The sequence below is a fragment of the Pristiophorus japonicus genome, chromosome 15 (assembly GCF_044704955.1).
Source record: "Pristiophorus japonicus isolate sPriJap1 chromosome 15, sPriJap1.hap1, whole genome shotgun sequence".
NCBI classification, from domain to species: Eukaryota; Metazoa; Chordata; class Chondrichthyes; family Pristiophoridae; genus Pristiophorus; species Pristiophorus japonicus.
In genome coordinates this window covers 48,406,099-48,425,270 of record NC_091991.1, presented here as the reverse complement: position 1 = coordinate 48,425,270, position 19,172 = coordinate 48,406,099, and the positions used below count along the sequence as shown (strand labels likewise).

Here is a 19,172-nt window from a genome sequence, read left to right as displayed (position 1 = left end):
TCTGCATTCGGAGCGATATTGGTCGGATTTCCTCTATGTCCACCTCAGTGCATATACATGCTATAAGTGGGGAGTAATTCCTCTTGTACATGATCAAACGTGTCAGGGTCTCTGTTACACCCAGGTATCTGAACCCTGTGTCAGACCATGCAAAGTAGTAAGATTCCTGTATGTGTGCAGGAGTGTTTTGTGTGGGAAGGCATGTCTACTATTTTGGCATAATTAAATATGCAACCTGAAAGTAGGCCAAAGTCCTTGATAACCTGGAAGATGATGGGCAGCAATGTAGTGGACTGGCCACATATCTATTTCATCCGTATTCAGTGGGTTTTTTGTTCAGTCCCACCAGTTGGCATTCCATGAATATCTGAACTTTCTCTTAAAGTAGTTACCAATTGTTCTTGGGGTGGGGGGGCGGGGGCGCTGTGGCAGAAGAGAAGGGTGAACATCCTTTTGGTCCCATGTTTTTGGCAAATGTAGGGGAGGTAGTTGTTGATGCTGGAATTATTAATGGTCAATTTTTTAAACTTGTAATTCGTTAGTTTGTAGTATTTAGTTTCTTGAAATAAAGTGACTCAATGAATTGACTAAGTTTTTGTCTGTACATCTCCAAAAGTAGAATCGGACTGTAGGATCAACTTAACTGTGCAAGACTAGAGCAATATCGCCCTCTAGAGGGAACTAATGAGATTTCAGCAGAAGAAACATTTCCCTCCAGTGGAAAAAACAGATTTGCGTTTACATAGATACATGCCAGCAGAGAACTAGCAAAAAGCTGGCCAACAGCTCCAAAAATAAAACACAGCCTCAAAACACTCCTGAAAATAATGGCACATAATTAAGCATCTAAGAGATGATATTATAGAAATATATTAGTGAATTCGTAATGCTACTTTAAATTAAACTGTGGGAGTAAGACTAGGCATGAATAGTTCAAACTCGAAAAAGGACTTCTGTAAAGGAGTAACCAATCCTTGGACTGGACTGCCAGCAGAGGACTGGTGAAAACTCTGGAATCATTTAAGAAACAATTAGATGCAGCAATGAGGTGGAGTGTGCAAGGTTGATCTGGACGGATGAATTAAGATCAAATGGTTTTCCTCATCCAGAAGCATCTTGCGATCTTGTAATTATACTAAAAGTGCAGTGGGACATGGGCTTGTTGTAATTTAAGCTGTATAGAGACCCAAAATTCACTCTCATCTACTCCCCCAGAAAATGTTGATTTTTGCTACATTGAATTTTTTTAGCATCCTGTAGTCTAAAACGGTTCCGTTAATTCACAGCCACCCCGCCCACAACTGCCCCAGAATCCCGTTCACAATCCTCTCTGGTACGTGTAAATATGAAAAATAATTTAAGCATTTTATAAATATTAAAAGCAATGATAGAAAGCATCAACATTTAAAATTTTAAGAAATCTAAAAGTTTAAAAAAAATTACCTGCAGTATCAGCAATGTAAAATATCTGTATCCATTAATGCTCTCATTCAAATGTGTTAAAATTTATAAACAATTTAATTAAATAGAGGAAAAAATGTCAAATTATTTTATTGAGTGTCACTTATCAAAAGGTGTTATGGCTGGAGCACACAGGCAGATGGATTCTTCTGCATCTCCCCACCACCTTGTCTGATGTTTGGAATCCTGGGGGGGGTGCGGGAGCTGCGCCTGGTCGGAAAAGAGGCATGTGTCTCCAGTTTGGAATAGACAGTCTGGTGCAGGAATTACTGCCATCTTCCCTTAATGGGAAGCCAGTATGTCACAGCGTGCCCTCTCCTGGCAGCTTACAAAGTATTTTCTGTGCTGTCCCACCTTACTAACAGAAGACCAATTTCAATCCCAGAGATCTATGGGGCTGGGGTTCAGGGGTCCCAGCAAAATATGGGACTCCCTATACAATTCACCATAATGCACAAGAACTGCATATAACCGCTGGATCAGTTTTATTTATATTGTGATATGATTTGCTTCATTATTAATGCAATGTGTAATCATTATACAGGCCTATTTCTTCATGCAGTTTACTACAAGTTTGTGCTGTCAGCCATGGCTCAGTGGGTAGCAGTCTTGCCTCTGAGTCAGAAGGTTGTGGGTTCAAATCCCACTCCAGAGACTTGAGCATAAAAATGCAGGCAGTACTGAGGGATTGCTGCACTGCCAAGAGGTGCCGTCTTTTGGATGAGACGCTAAACTGAGGCCCTGTCTGGTCTCAGGTGGAGGTAAAACATCCCAAGGCACTATTTTGAAGAAGAGCAGGGGAGTTACCCCCAATGTCCTGGTCAATATTTATCCCTCAAGCAACATAAAAATAATTATCTGATCATTGTCACATTGCTGTTTGTGGGAGTTTGCTGTGCACAATTGGCTGCCGCGTTTTCTACATTACAACAGTGACTACACTCCAAAAGTACTTTTCATTGCCTGTAAAGTACTTTGAGATGTCCTGAGGTTGTGAAAGGTGCTATATAAATCCAAGTCTTTCTTTTCTTTCTTTAATGGACTGAGTTGTTCTGCAGGGAGTACTGAGGGACCCCAAATGTTCTGGGTATTCAGGGCCCAAGAATTATTCATTCTCACTTTGACCTGCTCCACTGATTGCAGGGTTCACAAAAAGCAACAATGCAGGTGCATTACAAGTGAGCTGTGGTGGCTTAGGTGGCAACTACATGATGGAGGATGCTCGAATGCCCACTGATCTTCATCTGAAAACACAAACCGGGTTTGAAACACTGCCACCTAATACACATTCAGTTGGTATGCATGTTCATATGGTCTCAGTAAGATTTCAGAAGGCTACTTCAACTGAAATATGAAAGAATAAGCATACAATGCGTCATGTACGTACATGCTGTTTGTAGCCACCAGATGGTGTCATTGTTGGAGGCCACTGAGCAGGCACGCACATGGTGCTGCTCTGGTATAAAAGGCCAGCCATTTTGAGAGTCAGGCACTTTGGACCATGATAAAAGCAGAGCCAAGGGTGTACCTTGTTCAGTAAAACAGTACTCAGTTTGTACCTTTATTGCATGCTTAACACAATGAAAACAAATAATCTTATACTAGGTTTTCATTTGTCAAGCAAATCCAGCTGCTCCTAACCAGAGTCATGACTCTTCCTGATCTACCAAATGCCAAAACCATACATCACTGCAGCACAACTACATTAAAAATTAAGCTGTGGTGACTCATGGAGTGGCTCAGAAACCTGGAATCTGAAATCTACCTTTTGTTGATTTGGAACCCATGATGCAGACTAATTGGGTGCTAGGTCTAAACACTAACTGCAAAATGCATATTACTTCTGTCTCTCTTTCCCCACTTCCTGGCCCTTTACTTTCTTTCTCCCTGCTCCTCCACTTTTTTCTCTTACTTTTCCATTGTCCGTCTGTTCCCCCATCCCCCCCTCCACCACCCCTTCTTGTTCTCATTTCCTCTTCCATTTGTCTTGCCAACATTTTTTCCCTCAAAGAAACTACTGAGGTGCACATCAGGCTGAGTACATGAAGGAGCCCAGAAAGTGGGAGTGGTCATGACCGGTCTGTTAATGAAGTTCAGTGAGTGCAGGAGGAAGGCCTTCTCTCATCAGAAGCTGCTGTTCCAGGGAATCTTAACTATTACACACCATAAGCAGGAATTACTGACTCATAAATTAGTGAGGTCAGGAATTTCTGTCCACTGTGAGTAACATTGGGCTGGATATTAACTTGGAGGCAGTGAGGGAGCAACTTTGAGGTCTGGAAACCCAGATGAATGGGTTATCCCACAGGTCCTGCCAAATTTAACAGTAGACCTTGATTAGCAATTTTTAATCTCAGTTTCCTGGCCGCAGAAGCGGGGGGGGGGCGGGAAAAAGATCATAAGGAATTGGGGGCGAGATCGGAAGGGTTCGGGTGGGAAGATTGGATTGGTTCAGGGGGAGATCGGGAGGGTCGGGTATCTGATCATAGGGGCGGGAGGGAGGGCAGGATGAAGCGAGTAAACTGGAACCAGCAGGTAAGTGGAAAGACACTTACCTCTTGGATCCAGCAGTCCTTGCCTCCTTTTAGCCACCGGGTTTCTGGGCCGACCAGGGTTACATTTAAAATGGCCTCATTATAATATTTAAATTGCCAACCCGTTTCCTGGGATCGGGTTGGTTGTCAGCCTCCCATCCTGTCTCAGTTAAAACCAGGTTTGGGTCAGAATTCAGATTTTTAACATTTTAGCATCCCACCAGAACCCACTCGTTATTGGGGTTTGAAATTCCACCCATAGTATCAATTTCAGGCTCATCTAGCTCGCATCTCGAAAGTATTCCACTGGTGTATTTCTAGTAACACTGAATCCTGCTGTTGACAAGAAGCTATCCAGTTCCTTCTCAAAGCCCATTAACGTTCCACCACCCTGGTAATCTGTTCTACATATGTATCCTTTTAGTAAAAAATATCCTCTGGCAATTTTTATTTTCTTTTGTTGTCCTTAATTTATAAATGTTGTGCTTAGATGCTGGAGTTTCAATCCTCGAGTTTAACAGCTTTGGTTGTCGGCGAGGAGGAAATCATGGACTGACAGTAACTTGCATCCACAAATGTAAACATGAGGACACATGAGAACCTGAAAATGTGACTTTCTACGTGAAAAGTAGATGGTTAACATATAGCACCTTGTGTCTTTCAGAAACCCAAAAGCACATCATATAGTTACTCTGAAATGCAGTGGCTGTTTTTACACAACCCCAAGTTACAATTTGCACACAGTTAATCCACTTTGACCTTTATTATTTGAGAGGGGAATGTTGGCCAGGACTCCAGGAGAATGTTCTTTGAATAATGCCATGGGTTTTTAACATTCATCTGAACAAGTAGACATGGGTTTAACATATCCAATGGACAGCATCTCCAACAATCCAGCACTCCTTATTGCTGAAATGAACGATCAATATTGGCCCGAATTTGACGGGGCCTATAGTATGCTTAAGCAGTCGTAAGTGCCTGCAAGTTCTGGGCTTCCACATGCGATGCGTGAAGACCCGGAACATGCAATTTCTCCTTCACAGATCGTACTCAACCGCTGGAAATAGACTCTCACTTTGCACAGCGAATACCCACCAAACCCTTACGCCTGGTAAAAGTAAGCCTAATGCCTGCTTTTACGAGCGTAAAATAAAAATATTAAAATAATTTTTTTTATATATAAATGATTTAACATTCACTTACATTTAAAATTTTAGGTCAATTTTGTTGTAGTTAAAAATGTTTAAATTTATTTTTCAAACAATTTATTTTAAATGTTTAATTAAATGGTATTTTAATTAATTTTGAACCCGTGATCATTTATTTTTATTTCAGTGTTGTGAAATTGTATTTTTTAGGTAATTTCTATTACACTTTTAGGGATTCCATATGTAAATGGATTCCCAATAAGCACAATAGGAATTCCCCTTCGTCATTGGTTAGCCTGGCCCACATGATCCCAGGGACACTTGTGAACAACACACCCCTGGGATGCATGGGCCTTTACGCAGGCATATGCCTGCAGGCCCAGAACCGCAAGAGTCCAAAGCTCTGCAAGCAGCAGTTAAGTGCATACTTTTCTTGCTGTTTGGAGACGTACACAGGCAACAAGCCTCCGATCACAATTTGCAGGCCATTGTTTACGTGCTTAAGTGCTGAAGTGAGGCTTGAACCCATGACATTCTGAATTGTAATTGCATAGCACCTTTAAAGTAGAAAACTGTTCCAAAGTGCTTCACAGAAGCATAATCAAAATAATGGACTTTTAGATAAAAACGCTACGAACAGAAAAAGGACGATTTATATGCTATAAAAGTTACTTTGTGTTGTTTCTTCTTCGTGTGGATGTTGCATTTATTATAAAATGAATGCACTATTGATGTAACACTCTAGATACATTAACTTGAGTATTAAAATCAGAACTTTTATTGCTTAAGTTTACAGAATTGTCAGACAAATGAATAATTATATGCATTAAATGAATGGTGCTTGTAAAGGACCTCATGTATATTTCGTGCGTACTAATCTTCAACTAACTATCACAAAGATTGTGTCCTCCATCTTCTACTTGCACAATGCTCGTGCCTCTTGTGAACTCACCATCATCCCAATTGGTCAAATTCTGAAACATGATGCTCAATGCTCACTTGGGCATCACTCTCAACTGGTCATTAACCTACACAAAAAAAGCCACTTAGGAAATCAAAACCCAAAATAACCTAATTGGCAGCTCCGTCTGAGGAGCAAACTCCTTCACTTTACACTCATCTGCTCTTGCACACTTATTTAGTTGTGGAATATTGCATTCCTGCTTGGAATCGTTTACTATACACGAAACTGGTCAATAATCAACTACATGCTACTATGCATCATGTCAGGCACATTGCACCCTACTTGCCTCCATGATTACCAATCCTCTACAACATAGCTCCTCCACATCTTAGTTGTTCAGGTGCAGTAGCAAAATTGGTGAATAGACTCCATGAAAAAATGCTGCTGCTAATTCACTCCAATTTGTTCTATTCACCAACTCTCAAGACACCCATTATTCTCAACCTTTCCCGATTCCTTTGATCCTTCCTCATCAAATCGCTGGCAAGAAGAGTGGGCAGCAGATGCTTCTATAAATCGCATCATCTCTGATTCTACAGACCGTCAATAAAGATTCAATTATTGGTTCACACCCCCAAGATCCCAATCAGTACTCCTCATACCATCTTAATGCTTCTATATGTCAAGAATACCCTCCCACCATCACCAAACCCAACCAAATCTCCCAGTGCTCCTACATCCCAAGACTAAACTAACTTGCCACAATTATCTAATGATGTGACAGTACATGCAGTCTAGCTCTGCCTACTTGGATTTTGGAACACTTTTCCAACTATCTGTGTATTCTGGGTTCAAAAAAAGGCAAGGGATAAAAATTAATACCAAACTGTAAATGAGCACATAAAAACAAAGGCAACTAATTACACTTGTCGCAAATATGCATGTAGCTTGCCTCAAAACAAGAGAGAGAAAAAAAAAGAAGAGGCAGAGTTGCACAATGTCACATGAAAAGATTTTTTTTTGAAGTTATGAGAATGTCGACATGGTAGATCAGCTAAATTATAATCTATAATCCATTGTATTTAACATGGTAAAATTCTCCTGTCATTCTATAAACATATCCACTCACTCACTTTGAGCAACGTCATGGGGCGATCAAGTGAAAAGTGGAAGTACCTTCCCCCAAAAAAGGTGCACTGATGCCCTTCTTTTCATAACTAGTGTATGAAGGGCCACATTTATTTATTTATGTTCAGTGGATATGGAACCAGAAACACTTAATTCACTGTCTGAGCTGATCCCTTGCAAACTTAGCTTCCAGTGGAAATATGCAATAGCAAAACCACAGACTCTGAACAATACCACAGGTGATCTACCACAACATACATTAGGTAATTTCTGAATAGTTAGAATACAGTATTTTCTCGATGAATAAAGTAACATTAGATTTGTATTTAAAGAAAAGATGTTCAGCTCTTTCATAAATTAATAATTTATCTGTACTGACTCATTTGCTATTTTAGTATTTGCTAGTGTTTTACCAGCTGGACAAATCAAGGGATAAGAACTGCATACAATTTTTCTTTTATCCAATAATCATTCCTTAAATGATGGGGCTTTGAGAGGTCTCTGTGCCCAGGAGTAAGATAGAAGCAAATTACTGAATTCTCAATTTAACTACATGATGCCCCTCCTTTATGACCTCTACTATTGGATAATGCATTTATATTTTTCTGCTCCAAAGATTTAACCATGGAAACACTGGGTTAGATTTACAACCTGCCACCCGATTGTCAAACTAGTATTGCAGACAGCTGCCTAATACAGAAACCCGCCAGATTCTCATTTCCGTTGATTTCAATAGGAATAAAAATCAGATAGTTTAAAACAACATTCGGCTGATCCACGATGCCAGTTTCATGTCAGCAAGTACTTTACTTACCATCCAGAAAAGAGCTCCAGTAGCAAAATCAGCATAATGGTCTATGGTAGATAGTACACTGAAGATCAAACAAATCAACACCATCAAGAATCTGTAATTAAAAAAAATGCCTTTAGAAAAAACAAGATGAAAGACAGTCTTTAGTGCAGGACACCATCAATGTTAAAAAAAGTAAAAGTTAAGGTCAAATGTTTGCTTAATTATGACCTATTGTCTTTCATTTAATTATTTTTTATTTTGTTTCATTTACTGTTTTAATGAGAAAATCCAGTTCAAAATACCTGACTTTCTTCAAGACTGCACAGATTAAATATTTTAAAAGTTCTGGAGACATAATGGGGGTGAAATTAGTCTTTGGTGAAAGCGTGAAATGGGCGAGTGAATCAGCAGCCCCCTTTTTTCCCCCCATTGCAGTCAATTGAAAATAAAAGTGGGCACAGTGTAAAATAGGCTACTGATTTGCTATTGCTCATTTCCTGCTTTCGTGGAAGACCAATCTAACCCCAATATGCTTTACAAAAAAACCCATCAGTTATGAGGTCATGTTCACTTCTTAAGTGCCTAATTAAGTGATATTTTTGAAAATTTGGAGCAGAAATTTCACTACCATGAAATAATGTGGGAGGTAGCGGGATCATTGCCCGCATTCTCCACTCTGCTTTCAGGCAGGGAAGTGGAGCTGAGTCCATGATCAGATCAGCCATGATCTTATTAAATGGCAGAGCAGGCTTGAGGGGCCAAATGGCCTACTCCTGCTCCTATTTCTTATGTTCTTACAAGATGTGGGTTTGGTGACGAGTGACCAATTGTAGGATTATGCAGGAGCAAGTTTGTATGACCACTATCGCTGTTCATAATGTAATCGTTTCATAAGAGAACTGGAATGAAAGGTCAGAAGAAAATTTGAGCAAAAGCATTTATTGATAACTACTTGAGTAATAAGAATCTTCTGTAACAAATAATATTCCTGCCTGTCCCAAAAGATGTTCCTGTGCACAATATTAAAATAATTATTTGCTAAAGTTGCTTATTCTAACTGTGCACAATGGGGTCTGCCTAAAAGCATTCAAATTTATTGTTGAAATTGCTTCCAGTATGTGTTGTCACTTAGCTGCACTGATTGATAACCTTGTGTAGCTGAATAAACAACTCTTCTTATCCAACAGTTCATCCAATCTTAGTTCAATTAGAGGATATATTGCTTTAAAATAAAAACCCATCTCGCATAATTCAAATAATCTTCTCTTGTTTCTCAGAGAAACTCCGAGTATTCCTGCTAATCACTAATTTCTTCAGCCATTTTGGCAGTTTTCAGTAGGCCCAAGATAATGTTGCCAATATCCCTATGCATCCAATCAGTCATTACTGCATCATCATCATAGGCAGTTACTCGAAATCGAGGAAGACTTGCTTCCATTCAGAGTTCTCACGTGACTGTATAGTTCAATACAGTCTCTGGTCACAGGTGGGACAGACAGTGGTTGAAGGAAAGGGTGGGTGGGAATTCTGGTTTGCCGCATGCTCCTTCCGCTGCCAGTGCTCGTTTTCTGCATGCTCTCAGCGATGAGACTAGAGGTGTTCAGCACCTTCCCGGATGCTCTTCCTCCACTTAGGGCGGTTTTGGGCCAGGGATTCTCAGGTGCCGGTGGGAATGCTGCACTTTATCAAGGAGGCTTTGAGGGTGTCCTTGCAACGATTCCTCTGCCCACCTGAGGCACGCTTGCCGTGTAGGAGTTCAGAGTAAAACGCTTGCTTTGGGAGTCTCGTGTTGGGCATGCGGACAACGTGGCCTGCCCAATGGAGGTGGTCGAGTATGGTCAGTGCTTCGATGCTGGCCTGAGCAAGAACGCAGACGTTGGTGCGTCTATCCTCCCAGTGGATTTGCAGGATCTTGTGGAGGCAGCGCTGATGGTACTTCTCCTGTGCTTTGAGGTATCTACTGTATATGGTCCACGTCTCAGCCATATAGGAGGGCGGGCATCACTACTGGCCCAAGACAATGTTTGTCTATATCCCTATGCATCCAGTCATTACTGCACATTAACTAATGTAAAATGTCTCCATACAAAATTCTTCCAACCCAGGAAACCAACTGCTAAAACTGGAGACATAGTAAGACATGTTGTTGTGCATCACAAATGTTTCAGCAATATTTAATGCAGTAAAACTTTGTTTCTGAATGAAATATGAGCAATGTAATTTTCAAGTATCTTAAGAATAGTCTTATTTATAAAATGATATAGTTTGTCCATAACTTTAGTATGGGAACAGGGGAATGGTAGCATCTTGGTAATGTCACTGGACTAGGAATCCAGAGGCCTGGACGAATGATCCAGAGACAAGAGTTCAAATCCCACCACGACAACTGGGGAATTAAAATTCAGTTAATTGAATCTGGAATAAAAAGCTAGTATCAGTAATGGTGACTATGAAATTGTCATAAAAACCCATCTGGTTCACTAATGTCCTTCAGGGAAGGAAATCTGCCGTTCTTACCCGGTCTGGCCAATATGTGACTCCAGATTCACAGCAATGTGGCTGCCTTTTAATTGCCCTCTCAAATGGCCAAGCAAGCTGCAAGCACTCAGTTGTAACAAACCGCTACAAGAAACAAGATTAAAACCAGACGGAACCTCAGCATCGGCTACGGACACGACAACAGCACATCCAGCCCAATCGACCCGGCAAAGTCCTTAACATCTGGGGACTTGTGCCAAAATTGGGAGTACTGTCCCACAGACTAGTCAAGCAACAGCCTAACAGTCATACTGAATGATACCCAGGGATGGTGATGGAGGAGTCTGGGACATTGGCTGAAAGGTATGTCCTGTCCCATCCGGCAGGACAGACCCACCAGGGGTGGTGGCATAGTGGTATACAGTCGGGAGGGAGTGGCCTTGAGAGTCCTCAACATTGACTCCAGACCGCATGGTTTCAAGTCTCATGGCTTCAAGTCAAGCATGGGCAAGGAAACCTCCTGCCGATTACCACTGACCGCCCTCCCTCAGCTGATGAATCAGTACTCCTCCATGTTGAGCACCACTTGGAAGAAATACCGAGAGTAGCAAGGGCACAGAATGTGGGGGACTTCAATGTCCGTCAACAAGAGTGGCTCAGTAGCACCACTACTCACAAAGCTGGCCAAATCCTGAAGGATATAAGCCGCCAGACTGGGCTTGCAGCAATGGAGAAAGAACCAACATGAGGGAAAATCTTACTTGACCTCGCCCTCACCAATCTACCTGTCGCAGATGCATCTGTCCATGACAGCATTGTTCACCGCACAGTCATTGTGGAGACGAAGTCCCATCTTCACACTGAGGACACCCTTTTATTGTGTTGTGTGGCACTACCATCAAGCTAAATGGGAGAGATTCAGAACAGATCTAGCAGCTCAAAACCAGGCATTCAAGAGGCACTGTGGGCCAACAGCAGCAGCAGAATTGTATTCCACCACAATCTGTAACCTCATGGCCCGGCATATCTCTCACTCTACCATTACCATCAAGCTAGAGTCCCAACCCTGGTTCAATGAAGAGTGTAGAAGAGCATGCCAGGAGCAGCACCAGGTGTACCCAAAAATGAAGTGCCAACCTGGGGAAGCTGCAACACAGGACTAACAGAAGCTGCCACACGGAAGCAGCATGCTATGGACAAGGCGAAGCTATCCCACAACCAAATCGATCAGATTAAAGCTTTGTATTCCTGCCACATCCAGTCGTGAATGGTGGTGGACCATTAAAAAACTAACAGGAGGAGGAGGCTTCATGAATATCCCCATCCTCAATGATTGTGGAGCCCAGCACGAGTGCAAAAGACAAATCTGAAGCGTTCAGCCAGACGTGCCGAGTGGATGATCCATATCAGCCTCCTCCTTAGGTTCCCACCATCACAGAAGCCAGTCTTCAGCCAATTCGATTCATAGAATCATCAAAGTTTACAGCACAGAAGGAGGCCATTTCGGCCCATCATGTCCGTGCCTGCCAACAAGAGGCTATCCAGCCTAAATCCACTTTCCAGCTCGAGGTCAGTAACCCTGCAGGTTACAACACTTCAAGTGCACATCCAAATACTTTTAAAATGTGGTGAGGGTTTGTGTCTCTACCACCCTTTCAGGCAGTAAGTTCAAGACCCCCACAGCCCTCTGCGTGAAGAAATTTCCCTTCAAATCCCCGATTGTTGACCCATCTGCTAAGGGAAATAAGCCCTTTCTATCCACTATATCTAGGCCCCTTATAATTTTATACACCTCAATGAGGTCTCCCCTCAGCCTCCTCTGTTGCAAGGAAAACAAACCCAGCCTATCCAATCTCTCCTCATTGCCAAGATTCCCCACAACCTGCATCATCCTCGTAAATCTCCTCTGTACCCTCTCCAGTGCAATCACATCCTTCCTGTAATGTGGTGACCAGACTTGCATGCAGTACTCCAGCTGTGGCCTAACCAGTGTTTTATACAGTTCAAGCATAACCCACCTGCTCTTATATTCTTATGCCTCGGCTAATAAAGGCAAGCATTCCGTATGCCGCCTTAACTACCTTTCGCACCTAGCCTGCTACCTTCAGGGATCTGTGAACCTGCACTCCAAGGTCCCTTTGTTCCTCTACACTTCTCAATGTCCTACCATTTAATGTGTATTCCCTTTCCTTGTTAGCCCTCCCCAGAGGCATTGCCTCACACTTCTCTCGATTAAATTCCATTTGTTACTGTTCTGCCATGTGATATCAAGAAAAGGCTGAGTGCATTGGATACAGCAAAGGCTATGGGCCCAGACAACATCCCGGCTGTTGTGCTGAAAACTTGTGCTCCAGAACTAGCCGTGCCTGTATCCAGACTGTTCCAGTACAACTACAACTCTGGCATCTATCCGACAATATGGAAAACTGCCCAGGTATGGCTTGTCCACAAAGAGCAGGACAAATCCAATCCAGCCAATAACCTCTCTATCGTCAGCAAAGTAATGGAAGGTGTCATCAACACTGCTATCAAGCGACACTTAATAATAACCTGTTCATCGATGCCCAGTTTGAGTTCCGCCAGGACCACTTGGCTCCAGACCTCATTACAGCCTTGGTCCAAATATGGACAAATGAGCTGAATTCCAGGTGAGGCGAGAGTGACAGCCCTCAACATCAAGGCAGCATTTAACGGAGTGTGGCACCAAGACCACCAAGTAAAACTGAAGTCAATGATAATCAGGGGGAAAACTCTCCACTGGTTGGAGTCATACCGAGCACAAAGGAAGATGGTTGTGGTGGTTTGAGGTCAATGATCACAGCCCCAGGACATCGCTGCAGGAGTCCCTCTGGGCAGTGTCCTTGGCCCAACCATCTTCAGCTGCTTCATCAATGACCTTCCCTCCATCATGTCAGAATTGGGGATGTTCTCTGATGCCTGCAATGTTCAGTGCCATTCACAACTACTCAGATAATGGAGCAATACATGTCCGCATGCAGCAAGACCTGGACGACATTCAGCCTTGGGCTGATAAGTGGCGAGTAACATTCGTGCCACATAAGTGCCAGGCAATGACTATCTCCAACAAGAGAGAGTCTAGCCACTGCCCCTCGACATCCAATGGCATTACCATCACTGAATCCCCCACCATCAACATCCTGGGGGTCACCATTGGCCAGAAACTTAACTGGACCAGCCACATAAATACTGTGGCAACAAGAACACGTCAGAGGCTGGGTATTCTGTGTTGGATGTCTCACCTCCTGACTCCCCAATGCCTTTCCACCATCTACAAGGCACAAGTCAGGCATGTAATGGAATGCTTTCCACTTGCCTGGATGAGTACAGCTCCAACAACACTCAAGAAGCTCGATACCATCCAGGACAAAGTAGCCTGCTTGATAGGCAAGATGTACTGCAACAAGTCGGCAGCACCTCCCAAACCCGCGATGTCCACCACCGAGAAGGGACAAGGGCAGCAGGCGCATGGGAACATCACCACCTCCACAGTCCCCTCCAAGTCACACACCATCCAGACTTGGAAGTATATTGCCATTCCTTCATTGTCACTGGGTCAAAACCCTGGAGCTCCCTCTCCAACAGCACTGTGGGAGAACCTTCACTACAAGGACTGCAGCAGTTCAAGAAGGCATCTCACCACCATCTTCTCAAGGGCATCAGGGATGGACAATAAATACTGGTCTTGCCAGCAATGCCCACATCCTGGAACAATTTATTTATTTATTTTTTTTTTTTTAAAAAGTGCGTATGACCAAATACTCAAACATTGTTTGAGTTATTGTTATGGAGAAGTCCAATTTTTTTTTTATAATTCATTTTTGGGATGTGGGCATCGCTAGCAAGGCCAGCATATATTGCCCATCCCTAGTTGATCTCAAGAAGGTGATGATGAGCCGCCTTCTTGAACTGCTGCCATCCATGTGGTGAAGGTACTGCCACAATTCTGTTAAGTGGGGAGTGCCAGGATTTTGACCCAGTGATGGTGCTGGAACTGCAATATATGTTGGAATGGCATGTGACTTGGAGATGATTGTGTTCCCATTTGTTTAGTTCGATTGCCTAGAAAACATTTCTTCCCCTTCCTATAGTTATTTTGGGTATTATGGGATTTATGTAGACAGTTTTAAAAATATTCAACAGAATTGTGATTCATTAAAAAAAATCTGAACCAATTTAAGTGTTAGACATCGACATAGAAACATAGAAAATAGGTGCAGGAGCAGGCCATCTGGCCCTTCGAGCCTGCACCACCATTCAATAAGATCATGGCTGATCATTCCTTCAGTACCCAGTTCCTGCTTTCTCTCCATACCCATTGATCCCTTTAGCCGCAAGGGCCATATCTAACTCCCTCTTGAATATATTTAATGAACTGGCATCAACAACTCTTTGCGGCAGAGAATTCCATAGGTTAACAACTCTGAGGGAAGAAGCTCCTCCTCATCAGTCCTAAATGGCTTACCCCTTATCCTAAGACTATATCCCCTGGTTCTGGACTTCCAACATCAGGAACATTCTTTGTGCATCTAACCTGTCCAGTCCCGTCAGAATTTTATATGTTTCTGAGATCCCGTCTCATCCTTCTAAACTCCAGTGAATACAGGCCCAGTCGATCCAGTCTCTCCATTCCAGGAATCAGTCTGGTGAACCTCCGCTGCACTCCCTCAATAGCAAGAACGTCCTTCCTCAGATTAGGAGACCAAAACTGAACACAATATTCCAGGTGGGGCCTCACCAAGGCCCTGCACAACTGCAGTAAGACTTCTCTTATCCTATGCTCAAGTCGCCTTGCTATGAAGGCCAACGTACCATTTGCCTTCTTCACCACCTGCTGTACCTGCATGCCTTCAATGACTGATGAATCATGACACCCAGGTCTCGCTGCACCTCCCCTTTTCCTAATCTGCCGCCATTCAGATAATATTCGGCCTTCGTGTTTTTGCCCCCAAAGTGGATAACCTCACATTTATCCACATTATACTGCATCTGCCATGTATTTGCCCACTCGCCTAACCTGTTCAAATCACCCTGCAGCCTCTTAGCATCCTCCTCACAGCTTACACCGCCACCCAGTTTAGTGTCATCTGCAAACTTGGAGATATTACACTCAATTCCATCATCCAATAATATATATTGTAAAGAGCTGGGGTCCCAGCGCTGAGCCCTGTGGGACTCCACTAGTCACTGTCTGCCATCCTGAAAAGGACCCGTTAATCCCGACTCTCTGCTTCCTGTCTGCCAACCAGTTCTCTATCCATGTCAGTACATTACCTCCAATATCATGTGCTTTGATTTTACACACCAATCTCTTGTGTGGGACCTTGTCAAAAACCTTTTGAAAGTTCCTTTTCAATGTATTGTTCCATATTTGAAACAAATTGACATGTAGGATTTCCCCTCACATATTTGGTAGAATCTCTTGTTGGATTGATTTCTTCCTTTTGGAGGTTATTAGATACAAGTCAAAAAAATGGCAATTCCAAATCTTGGATGCATTCATGTATATTAGAAAACTTTAATAAGTTTCATCTCATACTATATCTTATGCATTTAATCAATTTTCAGAAAATGTATTCAACTGTATTAATCTCCATTACAATACACTTCATAAAATGGAATTTCTAAGCAAATATTTCCAGACTGTAGATTTCAATTATATGTTGCAGAACCAAATTTCACAGTAAACATCACAAGGCAGACAAAACACATTATGCTGCTGTGTATTATTATGAAGAAAATGCAGTGGATTAAGCCCTCAGCGATGAATCAAAATACAGCACAGAAATGTAACTGGATCTAAAATCTCATTACTTCACAATGAAAAAGAAAAGTTTAAAAGGATAATTATAACAAGAAGATTTATCCAACTCAGTCAAGCAACAATTCTGGGCCTCATGTTTCCTCAGAGTACATTGCTGATCAAAGTACTGTGATGATGGCGTAAATTCACCTCCCTTTTCTTATCTCAGATGTTATCAAGAATCTTGTAAAAACTGCTAGAAATTCGTTTTTTGGAGAAAGTGGTATTTCTTCGCCAGCCCTTCCGGCACTGGTCAGGCCCCCTCGCCTCGTGGGATGGTGAGATGACGACGTCTGCAATCTCAGACTACAGCTTCCTGTACACCTGGGGTGGAGGTTTGCCCTTAGCACCCCGGGTAAGTTCTGCCCACCTGGAGTGGACCTCCTCGATGAGGGCCTCGTCAGAAAACGGCTTTGCCCTTTTCCGACCCCCATCCACGCTCTCGGACGATGATGATGATATCTCTACAATTTACCCAAATCTCCAAGTCGCACCAAAAAACACTTTATCCAACTCTCCAATGGCCTATCAAAATGGTTTATCAAAACTCCACAAATCTCCTCTCTCCAATTCCAACAACTCTCTCCCCTCCCCAAACAGCCTCGCTAGGGAAGCTTTTGCCTTCCACATCGCTGGCCGTTCATTGGGCAAGCGTCACATCGCTGACCTTTTGCATTGCACATTTGACATCGCTGGCCTATCAGAGTGGAAAATCGCCATCCAAAAAATTAGCGATGAGCCAGCGATTGGGAAGGAATCGATATCGAACATCGCTGGAACATTGCTGTCTATCGCCCAAAAAATGGGCAAAGTGGAAAGTCTAACCCTAAAAAATGTAAAATTTAAACTTGCCTTTTTGCAGGTTGCTGTTCAAGGGCTGCAACGCAGGTTGTTTCCTGGCGTTTTTTTTCCACGCAGAATACGGGTGCATGCTGGCGCTCAAGCCAAAGTTTTGCGCTATTTTGAGTCTTGCACAACGGCAGTCCTCTCACCAGCTGTATTTAAAAACTGCCACCACAAGACTTCTCCAAATTTTCCGCTGCACCATTTTCCAGTCAAAAATGACAAAATATCAAAAAACCAGGCGCAAGATTGGCAAATTTTTAGCCCACTTGCAATGTTGCTCAGAGTATTTGCTAACCTGATTTCTAAAGTATGTTGCTTCACGGTTTGAAAAAAATACATAATTCAAATTCTTTGTGGACTAATAAGATTTTATAATTTACAATTTGGAAATGCATGATGAATGCAAAATCAGATCAGATCTCAACACCAGATTTAATGTTAGTACAAAGCCAAAACCACTTTACATTGATGCCAAAGTTGTAGTGTAATTGCAACCCTATTCTGCACAACACTCATGTCTTTAACAATACACCTTTATTTTGTATAAAATTAACATACTTTACCCAAAAATAAATACTTTGCAAGGTGAAACAATAGCAGGGACAGCATCAACACCCAATTCTTCCATTGAATGCCATAAGTATTATCCTGCTCAAGGCAAGGTGCAATTTGGTTTCTTTGCTGCCATTCTTACTGAATGCACATGCAGGGACATGTTATAATATGGTTTTAAATAGTCACATCATCAGAACTCATGGCAAAAAAAACCATAACTGCAAGTTTATAATTATAACTGAATACTCAATTCTACACAAATATATAATTAACCTGAACTATTTTGATCTGGATAATAGGATGTTGAGCGATTATTTTTTTCCTACATTAGATTAATGACAGATATTTTTACATCCAACAATGAAATCTCCTTAAAGGGTGAGAACATAACATAAGAAATAGGAGCAGGAGGCGGCCATTTGGCCCCTCAAGCCTGCTCCACTATTCAATAAGATCATGGCTGATTTTCTACCTCCTCCACTTACTTGCACTATCCCCAAAGCCCTTGATTCCCTTAATATTCAAAAATCTATTGATCTTGGTCTTGAATAAACTCAACAACTGAGCCTCCACAGCTCTCTTGGTCGAGAATTTCAAAGATTCACCACCCTCAGTGAAGAAATTTCTCCTCATCTCAGTTTTAAATGGCTGACCCCTTATTCTGAGACTGTGATCCCTGGTTCTAGACTCCCCAGCCAGAGGAAACATCCGCCCTGCATCTACCCTATCAAGCCCTGTCAGGATTTTAAGGTTAACACATGAAGTGATAGTATGAACATATTTACACGTTCAATAGAACTATTATTTTTTGCACACACTGGGATTTTGTTAATATAATCATAGCAATTGTCTTGCAAATTTCAAAATTCTAAAAAGATTAAGGTCAAAACAACCAAATTTATACAAAGTTATAGTTTCTCTATTCCCCCTCACCTCATGTAATAGAGTAGTACTTCAGATATTACTTCTTCTGCAATTAATTGAAATAAAAGCATTAACTTATGTTTTGTTGAATTTATACATGTATAAAAATGATTTCCTGAAAGAAGTGCAGCTTTAAAATAAGGACCAGTTGGTTAATTCTACCGTGGCAGGATTATCCTTTCTGATCAAATGAATGTCGAACCAGATGCCACTGCCAGCAGTGAGAGTAATGTTATCACTTTACACTCTCCCCTCCCAACACCATCTCTCATACTGTGCTGTACCTAAACTTCTGTTATAGATGTTAAGTACTCAAATTTACACATTGCTCAATGACGTACTCGCACTGTATAATATACATGTCTAATGAATCAAACAAATAGTACATCATTGCCACAAGATTATTTTTTAATATTTAGCTACTAGATGCACTAGTGAAGCAGTTGTGTTACTGGATCATCTATGCATTCTGAGCAGCTGCAGTTTGCTGAATGTCAGCACATATTCTGTGCATTCCAAGTGTGTACAGTTCACAAAATCATTACAGATTAGGAAAACAATTTGGTCCATCTTAGTTCAT

At 42.0% G+C, this 19,172-nt stretch overlaps 1 protein-coding gene across 1 annotated transcript in view; it reads right to left on the bottom strand.

Annotated features, from left to right (window-relative positions):
- Positions 1-19,172, bottom strand: part of kcnq1.2 (potassium voltage-gated channel, KQT-like subfamily, member 1.2) — a 1,103,902-nt gene that overhangs the window by 1,050,982 nt on the left and 33,748 nt on the right. Inside the window, exon 2 of the mRNA XM_070901706.1 lies at positions 7,990-8,080. Within this exon, the coding sequence (XP_070757807.1) occupies positions 7,990-8,080 (91 nt within the window). The remainder of the gene's footprint in view (positions 1-7,989; positions 8,081-19,172) is intronic.